Source organism: Prenolepis imparis, unplaced genomic scaffold, assembly GCF_030444845.1.
Source record: "Prenolepis imparis isolate NDT839.2.m4 unplaced genomic scaffold, iyPreImpa1.0 SCAF_5, whole genome shotgun sequence".
In the NCBI taxonomy this organism is placed as follows: domain Eukaryota; kingdom Metazoa; phylum Arthropoda; class Insecta; order Hymenoptera; family Formicidae; genus Prenolepis; species Prenolepis imparis.
The window spans coordinates 2,170,158-2,182,585 of NW_028141163.1; the positions used below are offsets into that span (position 1 = coordinate 2,170,158).

The 12,428-nt window shown below is 35.5% G+C and overlaps 2 protein-coding genes across 6 annotated transcripts in view; one reads left to right on the plus strand and one right to left on the minus strand.

Moving 5' to 3' along the window:
- Nucleotides 1-1,450, plus strand: LOC145935993 (uncharacterized). Its single transcript, XM_083037841.1, has 4 exons — nt 1-15; nt 78-295; nt 647-939; nt 1,230-1,450. Exons 1-4 carry the CDS (start codon nt 1-3, stop codon nt 1,448-1,450), a joined length of 747 nt encoding a protein of 248 aa, XP_082893967.1.
- Nucleotides 983-12,428, minus strand: part of LOC145936294 (calcium release-activated calcium channel protein 1) — a 21,665-nt gene continuing 10,219 nt past the window's right edge. For 2 of the 5 annotated variants that reach the window (XM_083038358.1, XM_083038355.1), the window contains exons 2-4: nt 6,632-6,843; nt 3,692-3,862; nt 983-3,182 (exon numbers count right to left, since the gene is read on the minus strand). In XM_083038358.1, the coding sequence (XP_082894484.1) occupies nt 2,655-3,182; nt 3,692-3,862; nt 6,632-6,811 (879 nt within the window). In that variant the 5' untranslated portion in view covers nt 6,812-6,843 and the 3' untranslated portion in view covers nt 983-2,654. Of the gene's footprint in view, nt 3,183-3,691; nt 3,863-4,038; nt 4,115-6,631; nt 6,844-10,806; nt 11,064-12,428 lie in introns of those variants that run through there. The other 3 variants (XM_083038357.1, XM_083038359.1, XM_083038356.1) reach the window with 3 other exon arrangements.

The following is a 12,428-nucleotide window of genomic DNA, read 5'->3' on the forward strand; positions in this document are numbered from 1 at the left end:
ATGCAAGATAGAGCAGTGTGAATTAGGCAATTAAGTATGTCAAGTTGATCTATGAAAATTGTCGATTGTTCATCCAGAATGAAAAATCGACATGTCTCATCCTTTACAAATATTTGACAATGCCATTCTTAAAAGTACAAAAGACTACGTGGTGCGAACAACGAATAGAATCTTGCAAACGAAATGGTTGGCGACATGCTATATACACGCCTGAAGCGAAACGCATTGTTGAAGCGCATTACAAGGGTGAATGGAGAAACGATAAAAGAGAGGGCAAAGGCATAGGAGTAAGCAGGTGTCATAAAAATTACATCCCTACAAGTTTCCTTTTTTTTTCGGATATCTACTTGACTTTTACCAATATTTTACCTCTTGGACTTTTTTTATAATAACCACAATTTCTTTTCGATAAAATATAAAAATTACTTCTATCTAATTTTGATTTAAAAGCGATATAAACAAAAATATTAAACATAAGTATATTTATGTTTTAATTATAATTTAATCTAATGATCACGGGAATATAAAAAAATTAACTATAAATTTTGACAGATATTAAATGATTAAAAAGAGACTATTTTTTTATAAATATCGTAATATATAGATTTCGATATTTTATTCGTTATTGTATTATGAAATCATGTAGTCACGGCTGGATGTACGAAGGTGACTGGCTCAAGGATCGTAAACACGGCTATGGTATCCTAAGTAAAATTTCGGAAAACGGTAACATACGTAAAGTGTACGCCGGTGATTGGGCAGAAGGAAAAAAGCACGGATTCGGGAGCAACTGGTATAAGGACGGCAGCTATTGCGAGGGTACGTTTCGGAAAAACAAACGGGACGGTTACGGTCAGATTTGGTACAAATGCGGCAGTGGTTATTATCAGGGCACATGGTTAAACGATCGTTATCATGGAGAAGGGATACTCATTCAAGGTATCGTACTGTTATTTAAGAAAGAGAGCAGATACACAAGTGAAACTTCTAAATTACGACTTCGCAAAATAAATTCGCTTAGAGATATTTTGTATTTTTTTTCTTCTTTTAATTATATATTACATAGAGAATAGAGCGTGTGTGATACATTTTGCTCCCCAACTGCTTGATCTTAATTCTCGATTTGGCGCACTGAAACATCAATTTTAAGCTTCCTTATTCTCTCGTTTAAGCGCGCTCGAGATACTCTTGCTGAAAATTCATATTTATCCTAAAAAATATCCCCGTAGAAAATGGTAATCTTTACGAGGGTCAATTTATAAATGGCAAGAAGGAAGGTCGAGGGGTCTTCTATCACTTTGACAGCCATCAAGTACAGAAGGGTCGTTGGGAGAATGACGTCTGCGTCAACAGCACGATAGAGGACATCCACTACCACCGACAATCAAGTTTATATCCGACGTTATTACATATTCCAAGGATAAATGGCCAAGCAGTACCACACTTATAAGTGCATTACGTCATCTCTCTCGTTTACGTTTTCTCTAATCGATTTAGATATACCTGTTACCAGTCCTTTCCGCATTTGCGGCGAACGGAAAATATAATGCGTGCGTGCGATTTCGTATATACTTCCGTTTTATTTTAGCAATCGCATCACTGTTGTCCAGCTCTGATTAGTGCGCCGGAAAAATATATACAAATGATAATCCAATATATACATTCGTCTATCGTCATCGAAATATACTTAACGTGTCTCAAGTTACCCGCAAAATTATTTACCTTCGAATCCGTCCTTTCTTCCCCCCGATATTTCGTCTCTTAGACAATCGTATGTACTTTAAAGTAATGTACTTACGCGATGAAATGTTGATTGTAAGAAATCGCTGCGCGATTACAAATCATAGGTATATATTCAAGAAAGAGATTAACCTTCTGCATATCGTAATGGAAAATTTATGTAACGTGAAACGTGTGATGTGTGTATATTATTCGTGCCCGACAACCTGTTCGAGATAGTTAAAAAATGTATAAACGTTAGTCGCGTTTTTCGAAAATAAGCACGTTTTTTTTCAATAAAAAGATAAGTACATTCAACTGCATAGTCAGTCGCGTCACCCTCCGATAAAAGGCTATCGCGCTCTTTAAGCTGCGTATAACGCGGGTTACGATGTATCTCCTCAGAACATATTATTCTTCCTACATTTAAGTCGCAACGCGAATGAAGGAATGTATCCTGTGTCTACATATACAATGACGTTTTTATCGAACTTCGTTAGCCTTCTAAAGCTGACACTGCGATGCTTTCATCACGCGCGCATCTTCTCGTCAACGCGAGCAGAGTTTCATTGTACATACTTACATTAATTTACATCACAGAGGACACGCGTATAAAAAGAAAAAAAAACAAAGAGAAAAGAAAAGAGAGGAAGATTTTATCTGAACCAAACTTTCGTAACATTTGCAATGTGTGCACGCAAAGTGCATGCGCACGAAGATCGGCGATCATTTGTCATGTTCTTCGTGTAAATAACTCGAGAGATCCGTTTCCCAGCGGGAGAACTTTCAAGAGAAACGCCACTCGTACTCGTTGCAGCATCCGCATGCTATAACAAACAGATCTCCGTCCCTCTCGCTTCGCCTATTTCGCATCTTCTTTGCGCGTTCTTCGATCTAAGACAATCCAGGCAACAGGGAAGATCGAGGAGACCGGTTCAAACGACATGCGTCATTCCGGTCCGTAGGAGATTGACACCGTTTCTACCCTCCACATCCGTGGACTCGATCTGTTCCTTGAGTAACTCGAGTTCTCGTATACCGGACACCGTGACCTCGTACTTATGCGCGACCAAGCTCCGATAAAAGTGTATCGCGAACGCGAGGAAAATTATCAACACCGGTATCAGCACTATGCAGGCCGACCAAGCGGCCACCTGCGAAAAGTCGTAAAACTTCACCCAACAGAGTATCGCGATCTCCAGTAGGAACAGCAGGAGTCCGAGCAACGTGGAGAAGGCCCATGCGACCTCGATGTACCAGTGCAGACGTTCGTGCGGCGACTCGTGCACGAGACTTATGCTGTGCAGATTGCAGACGGCCTCGATGTTCGGTAATATGCACGTGGATATCATTAGAGCCAGCATATGAACGGCTACCAGCAAAGTCGTGCAGACGGCGAAGGCGATCAGCATCTCTGTAGGAACTTTCGTGGTTTCCGTCAGCTGTACCTCCACCATGGCAACCTGCATAGACACATCGAGAATCGTAAATTATTGTTCGTATATGTATATTTATAAAATTTTAAAAGTACGTGATGATGTTCTGTGACATGAAACTTGCGCGACCCAGAAGAAGTAAAATTGAAAAATATATATATATGTATAAATGAAAATAGATATAATTTAAAAGCTACATTTGCTCTTTTTTTAATCTGAAACATTTAAATATAATTTTCTACAATTTTTTTTCTCGCGCAACACTGACGATATCAGTATTAAAATTTTCGCGTGATCTCACATATTCCGAAGATATGAATCATCTCTTCAACTTGCAGGAAATTTTTTTTCATAAACAACACAATAAATCCATGATGGATTCTATTATCATTTAAAATTGCGTTTTATCACTTGATTAATTATTGCGACAGACGCGTATTCTATTTATGAATAACCTTGATATACAAAAGTAATAAAAATTTGTCGTTGCTGACGAACGTTTCTAACGAAGGATTCATCTCGCGGTGTTTTCTTACCATAGCGAAACCGGAAAGCAGGGCTGACGTTTTACTGGACGCCTTGAGTTTGGCACGACTCAGCTGCAGTTTTCTCCAGGACAGGTAACCCGGTGTGTGAAGGCCATCACCCGCTTGCGACATCATCGACTGGCGAACAAAACGAACGCAAGGACGGCAAATTAGTTCGGACTGAGATGAAAAGGGTATAAGGGCGACATTAAAATAAAAGGAGGAACGCGATTCTCGTTGTCATACGTCGGACTAAAGCGTCTACGATATTAATCTTGCGATCGGGCACAACTCCCCGATGAAAGCTTAAGCGCAATTAAGAGAGAAAGAGAGACAGAGAGAGAGAGGGCACATACCGAAGATCGATGGCAACGTCGGTGCCAATGGGAGAACTTGCCAAAAGTCCCGCGTAGGACAAAAAACCAATGGGTGCTGAACGAAACAAATAATAACGAAAATTAATGAAAACATAGAAAAGAGAATACGGATGAAATGAAAGATCGAGAGAGACTCCATGCGTCTTGCGGGAAGTCTGGCAAGCATGAGAAAAGACGCACATACATACGTACGCGCGTTTCAAGGAACTGATGCATGCACTAATGAGGGACACACGTGACTTACGCGATGTTTTCATATTTATCGGAAATATGTTGTTTAATGGCGATCTTAAAATTTCTGGTTGTCAGCAAACGCGAAATTGCAAACTCATCAAGAAAAAAATATATTTTTTAATAAAAATATTTTATAAAAATAATATTTAAATAAAAATATAATTTATACAAAATATAATTAATATAAAAATATATATATTTTTTAATACACATCTCAAATGCAAAATGCAAAAATATGCAGAACAAAAAACAGCGTATTTTCAATACGAAGCGTAAAATATTCGCTTATTTACAAAGATTGATCAGGCAATCGATGAAATGTGCGAGATGAATATGCGTTCGAATATTTCCGATACTCGCGTGACGATCTATTACGTGTCCAAGCACGATGATTGACTTTAATTATGAATGTAAATACATAACGCAATTAAATAATAATATTGATGTTCCTTTTCTCGCTATAAAACACTTCGAAAACTTCAATATATAGCTTGGGTATTTAATACGTGTGAAAATAGTGACTAATAACTGAGAAGGTGATACATTTGTCATACGATAACCAGACTTTTGTTTGTTTAGCTAAAAAGAGATACGATTGATTTAATGTCAGCCTGTCTGTTATTTCGACAACTTGATGTACAAGCAGTACTTTACACATTTAAAGCACATCCTCGAGTATCACATCAAAGTATAAATTTCTTGGATTATCGTTTCGTCAAGTCTTTTGTGAACCATGAATAGGTATTATAACTACAAACATAGTACATGATTAACGTACACACATTATAGCAATAAGTAGAAAGAGGAAATATGGATATGATGAGAGAGGAACATCGCATCTTACGTCATATTTGTAGATAAGTATATCACTATATAATTGTCATAAACAACAATTCAATGCAATATCTACAAAAAACACGTATATATACACAATATTTTCTCATCGGAACGAAAACGGTTAGTCAATTAACATATGTATTTGTTATATCTATCTATTTATCAATGCGCAATAATAACAAGAATTTTAATTTTTTCTGACGTCGTAATCAAACTGCAAAATCGACAATTCGTAGCAAGCATATATCACAAACACAAATACATTGATATAAAAGAAAATCTAGATTAGTTCATCATCATTATATCAATGCGTGCATATAATAGATATTTCATTAATTTATGATAAAAACACTTTGTTTTAAAAGTATGTATAATTCGCGACATGCAAATGAAAAAAAAAAAAAAAAAAAAAATATGTACGAGAGTATGATATTACGATGTTATCGTTATGAATGACATCCGGATAATTATCAGTACATAACACACATCCAGAATGGAACATTGAAAAACATGGATCGTGCGCTCAAAGTCAAATGTAACAGCAGTATTCGAATTGACGAATATAACTAGAAGAGAGATTTTAAAGAGAGACACTCGTCATCAAAACGTTTGTCGAATGGAATTAAGCGCAATGAAGCTGATATCGATGCGCTCGATTGATCAGTCGAAAGATCAAAGTGTAACATTTGTTTTAAAGCGACAGTTAAATGACACTATTGTGGATGCGATTAAGAAAACGAATCTCTCTTTGTTATTATATAAATTTGTTGAAAACAATTCTATATATATGTGTGTGTATATATGTATATGTGACTAATTTAACATACAGTGTTATGATCCTTCTTCTCCAAACACTTCAGTTTTCTGGTAACAAATCAAAATTGATAACAGGATAAAAGATTTTTTAATTGTATATAAAATAGAAAGAGTAAAGTCAATGTTTAGTTAAACTGCTTTTGCAGCAGAAATTTTTGATGAAAGCTTATAAATGATTCGACACATTTTGCAACGAGAGATGACGCATAAAAAATGTCTGTATAAGCGGTTTGTAAAAAAGTTTGCGAAAGCGGAATAAGTTTGCTGATTCAGAAAAATAACATACATGAGTACAAAGCGAAAAAATGTATATATATCTCATTATGTATATATTTGAAGTATGAAACTTAAACATGTTAATATTGATCTTGAAATCGGGAAAATATGTACCTTAAATATTCAATTCAGGTCTTCTAAATATTCGCGCTGTTAAAAGTCATAGTCAATTTCCTCAAACCAACGACGACGACGACGATGACGACGAGTATGTAGACACCAGAAACGAGAACAGTAATGACACGAAGACGGAAACAAATGACACAAATGGATAGCATAAGAACACGTGCAGCGGAGAACGGAGAATAGAGAGAGGATAAAAGGCGTATATCGCGAGCGCGTGGGAGAGGATAAAGAGAAAAAGGATCCGCGACTAGGATCAACAGAGCGGGGAAATAGATGTACCGACCTGACAGTGGTGGTGATGATCGTGGTACGGCTTGTGAAAGCAGTGGCCGTCAGCGTTGCGCAGGTGTTCGTGCGCCACGTGTACGTGGGTCGGCAGGTGCGAAGTGGGAGCAAGCACTGCTCCGCCGCTTTCCGCGGCAAACACTGTATTGCGTCCGGAGCTGGTCGACCATACGGACATCAGGCTCGATCCTCGCGTGTTTCTCTCCGGAGCTGCAACCAAACCAAATTAATGTAGAACGGCCTTTTTCTGGTCATGCGCTACGTCTATGTTTCAAACAGCTGTTCGAAGCTGTCAAAATGTGACAATAAAGGAGAAGCGCGGTGGAAAATGAACATTTATTTATATTTGCGAGAAACGACATGAGCGCATGTAATGTAGATATTAATAAAAACTGATATTCATTATCGAACACAATGATTGAGAAGAAAAAAATGCTGAAATTTAATATTAATGATAAAAGCATTGTGTAAATTAGACTTTAAGGCTCCTGGGTGCTCATCGCGGCCATATTGGATTGTGACGTCAGAGGCGAGAAAGCACACGCTGAAAATTCTTAGATGCCATTTTTTAATGAAAAGATATTTCGATTAAACAGCACTTCAGATGGCTTTAGCACACTCTTAAAAACCCCCGAAAACTATCCTTTTCCCTTTATAATCAATCAACATCTGTAAAATGATCGAGATATCAAACTTTGACATGCGGAATGACTGCGCATGTGCAAAGACCAGACGGACTGGGCTTCATAATATTACATTTTACAGCTGTTGATTGATTTAAAAGGGGAAAGGATAGTTTTCGGGGTTTTTTAAGAGTGTGCTAAAGCCATCTGAAGTGCTGTTTCATCGAAATATTTTTTTATTTCGAAATGGCATCTAAGAAATTTTAGCGTGTGTTTTCTCGCCTCTGACGTCACGATTTCGACATGGTCGGAAAGGAGCCAGGAGCCTTAATTTCACTTGTTTTTGTTTTATATTATATTTAATATCTTAATTTCTTGTATATTTATTATTATACATTCTAATATAATATATAATAATAATATACATATAATCATTTATATATATATTATATTAATTTTAATACCTTACATTCTATAATCTTTTTTATATATAATATTATTCTTCATTTATATTACTTTAATATTTTAACATCGCTCGATTTAAGCCTTGTAATAGAAAATAATGCGTACAAAGACCCTGCTATAGAGGAACTCGAGAATTTCTCCGCTCTTTATTTTAAATCGCATTAATCTTGATTGTTCTCATTTTCACTTGAACGAACCTCATGATAGCCTTTAATAATGTAGGACATCGTAATAAGCGCTAAAGAAAGTGACATATAAAATTGTGTCTGACACAAGAGTCAGCGCTTCAATATGCTCCAATATAATATAATATTTTATTATATCATATTAACATTTGACGAAATTCGATTTCGAAATATCAATTTCAAATGTATATAATAAATTATACAAATCCGAAATGCGCGTAAACAAATTATCTTCTTGTATTTTATGACGCGCCAAGAAAAATACAGCTAAAAAAGGTGGCTATATCCTTAGCTCATGTTTTTTATCAGTTTGTGTCATTAATTTCGTCCGGTCTGGGGGTTCAGAACAATAAATAACGGAGATTCCGCGATGCGACGTAGTGAAACGCGTGTCACGCTGCTCGATTTGCTTTAACAAGCAAATTGAACCGCTCATGCGAGACGTACACATTGTCAGCCGAGAAAAAGAATCTTCTGCCAGAGTGATTGAAAATCCACAAAGGCGTCGTACGGATGTAATAAATAGATGCCCGTGAATAGATGTGGAGTTTCTCAAGTGAGAGGACATATGGAGATGATTAAAAAAATTTTGTTTATTAACGCTTCACTCCATTGTATGTAATGAGGATTGCTTTCGAACATCTACTCGTCGGAGCAGAGTATAAATCTTTGGTTTCTCTTATCAGATTGATCGATCAAATGTTACTCTACTTTGACAAGTGGATTTTCAAACGCTCGAGGAAAGACCAAAAAAAGAAGCATATGGAGCGACGTAATAAATTAAATATACGCACACATGTGCATATGTACATGCGTGTTGTCCCTAACTCTTACTTAGGAACTCTTTGAGGATGACACGTGACTCTGTGAATTTATGTGTTAGCTGTATTCGCATACCTTGTATGTTTTCTTGTAACGCGTGCAAGGTGAGAAATGTGATGCATGTTCACAGAAAGCGGTCTGGGTCAAATGTTGAAAAGGATTGCTTGATCTGATTGTGAGCGCACAATTATTATAGTTGAAGTAAAAAAAAAATACCAAATGACGCAATTTCTTTTTCGGCATCGAAAGAAAATTTCTTAATTTTTGGGATTCCCTATATAATTTATATTTCTAATTTATATTTTACGGAAATGTACAATACATCAAATTTAGAGAAATATCGACATACGAATCTAAAATAAAACTTAATTTTAAAGCTTAATTTTATGAGTAAAAATGTGACCAATGTCTCTACACCCATTTCTTCTTATATCATTTCTATCTATTTTATCTCTTTTTAATATCCAACTCTATGCAATCTTGAAAGAAAAAAAAAATTAATCTGAAATTTTAATTATAAAATCTTATGAGATTATTTATTATTAAATTTAAATCCAATATTTTTCTGTTCTTTTATTCACAAACTGATATTTAAAAGCTGCATGATCGTAATTAATAATTAATAATTCAGTTAATATTTGTCTATACGACCTTTAATAGACGCGAATGAGAGATTAATCGCAAATTGAATTACAAGTGACAGATATAAAAATAGAGTAAAGAATTATATTATTATATATTGTCACTTTTTATCCTTTTTATATTATATTTTTTTCTTTTCTTTTATTCTTCTTAAAATATATAGAAATATTTGATATATAGACATATAGAGACAATATATATAAGAAGAACAAATTTGATGGATCGACCAACGTATTTCATGCTATTTTATAATCATTTATTTAGTATTTAGTCTGTTTCATCTTGCGAATAACATCAAAGCAGTTTACAAATACGTTTTATTGCGTCTTGAGAATTACAAAATATTTTGAACGCTGATTCATTATAAAATGATTTGTGTTAATGTTCTCTTGTATAATTCGCATCGTTGATGATAATCGCCCTTAGCATTCGCATAATCATCATCCTACTTTTCTCGCGTGCAGTGATGTAACATTTAAATCTCTTTGCAAATAGATACTTAAAGAGATATATAAAAGATAAAAAACATATTTAAAGAGAATAATCGCGTATCATCTTTGCCGACCATATCTCAAGTCTGATTTTTTACTCTTCAAGTTTATTTATTCCTATTTAAATTCGATAATATAATCTTAATAATAAAAAGTCCGATAATGTATGCGCGATAAAATATAAAATTGACATCACAATAAAATGTATGCAGATGATGAACTTATCTTTTTTTTTTTTTTATTTCTTCTACTTCATTAAACTTTTTTATTTCCTTTTTTTCTTAATTTCTTACTTCTATCATTCTCTGCTCGTCCTCCCCTTCTTTAAATATCGCTGCCAGCACTTTGACCCCCCGCTGTTTATTGCGCCACTGATGGTACCAACATACAACAAATTGTGATATACGTAACCCTCCCGGCGAATCCGGCAGAGGAGGACAAACATAGACGCGAGGCGGCTTGTCCTCGTATTCGCGATACAGCCAGCGCGAAAGACCGGCCGGGCGAAAATGAATAGTTTCCACTTTCTCATAAAAACTATAGAGTATTGGTCATGAACATCGCCACCGTTGCCAATACCGTGCATGTTTAATACCGTGCGTGCCAATATCACTAAAAATACGGACCTAAGAACGCCACGTATGATCCCCCGCCGTTGCAGCTAGCTAGTACGGAATTAAATCGCGATTAATGCAATCAGAGATGTGATTGCCCGATGACGGCATGTAGATCATTAACTTGCAGCTAATTGCGATTATTCTCCTCGCGCAATCTTCCGTGATTATATCGCGAGGTTATATGTATATATCGTATTATCGCGATCCGACACAAGAAAAAGTTACGAAAAATTACGAAACGAGGTCGCGCATTCGCGAACATCGATGATCAAAAAATGCGAACGGTCGTCACAAGCGAAAGAAAAAAAAAAGAGATCGGAAAAATTACCTCTCTTGGGACGCAAACTTTTAAACGCCGCAAAATCATGACGGATCTCGTGCAAGATCCGATCCTTTTCTTCTCGAGAAACGTATCTCCACTCGCGATGACTATCGCATCATTGATCCAGTAATTCGTACACGAGTCGCGAAAAACGGGGATACCCCGCCACTTTTCGTTCGCGCGTCGAAAATCAACGCGCGCGCGCTCGAAGAGCACTTCCGACTAAACGACACTTATACAAGGGACACCGACCGGTGACTGATGAACGAGCGCGCGGCGTCGCCGAGCGCGAGCGACGCGACACCCGAGCGCGCCCGAGGTCGGCCGAAGATCGCCGACGAGCTGACGCGTCAGCGCGCGAATTCGCGCGCACGATCTGACCTCTGCGACACATATGTATATATGTATATGTGTTATTGTTGCAAATATCCTTATTCAGAGATCGAATTAAAATCTAGATGCTACCCGATTTCTTTTTGAGACTCTTTTTTCACTAAAAAGCAATCGAAATCAATCGGAAATATTTGAAATTTTTTTTAGCATCATAATATAAAATATAAAATAATCTATACACATATAAAATATAAAAAATATAAAATAAATTATATATAATATAAAAAATATAAAATAATCTATATAAAATAATTTATATATAAACTAAATATTATAAATCTAATACATATGAAGTACATTTTTCTATTTGATCGTCGTTCTTGCTCAAAGCAAGCGTCCAAATTCTAACTTGTGAAAGACTAATTCTTACAACATATTGATCGATACGATGCAATATAAGAATGGGAAAGAAACACGATTATAATAATAAAAAGCAATCTAGAAAAAAAATCGATACGTGATACAGGTATAAAAATATATATGTTCCTTCGTTTCTTATTTTTACGGATAATAAATGTACTATTCCTTTCATCTTACCGCGCGATCGCTAGTTTTATTCTTCAACTATTTTTAGAAAGAATAATACTATATTTCAAAGGAGATAGACATTCATATATAGAAAAAGAAAAATTATTACTTTTGTTTTTCAATTTATAGTTTTTTTATTCTCTCATATCAGATATCGTTATTAAGTAACGACGTCGCGACCCCAATTTTCTATTTCTCATAGTTTCGCGTTTTATTATCCGTTGCCTTATTTGTAATACATATATTGCTCGTATGCGTTAAGGAAAGATAACGTTTGTTACGTCATGAATGATACGCCAATGCTTTCGAAGATAATGAATAATGAGCAACACTGTTTGCTTTTTGCATACGATGTTTTAAATTGTAATAGTAAATATATGCATATGGATTACATATAGCAAATATGTATACAAATAACAAATAACACACACCACTTTGTGGGATTTGTCCTTTTAAATACATTTGCACATATTTTCAGAAGGTTAAAAACAAAAATAGCAAAGATGAAATAATATCTCATTATAGCGGAAGAAGGAAATGATTTTTTATATGAATGTAGAATAGACGTTGAAATAGACGTTGTTATGATTACGCAAGCATATTAAGCCTCTCGTGTTGACGTAATTTTAGTATTTCCATAGAATATCATATCGTGATGCTTGTTCGTTTGTAGGATTTGATCATACTGCACTTTTTGGAGTACTAAA

Bases quoted from the DNA above. Each gene is read 5' to 3' on its own strand.
- LOC145935993 (XM_083037841.1), top strand. The intron at 296-646 runs GTGTCATAAAAA...GAAATCATGTAG, and splicing joins AAAGGCATAGGAGTAAGCAG to TCACGGCTGGATGTACGAAG. The intron at 940-1,229 runs GTATCGTACTGT...ATATCCCCGTAG, and splicing joins AGAAGGGATACTCATTCAAG to AAAATGGTAATCTTTACGAG.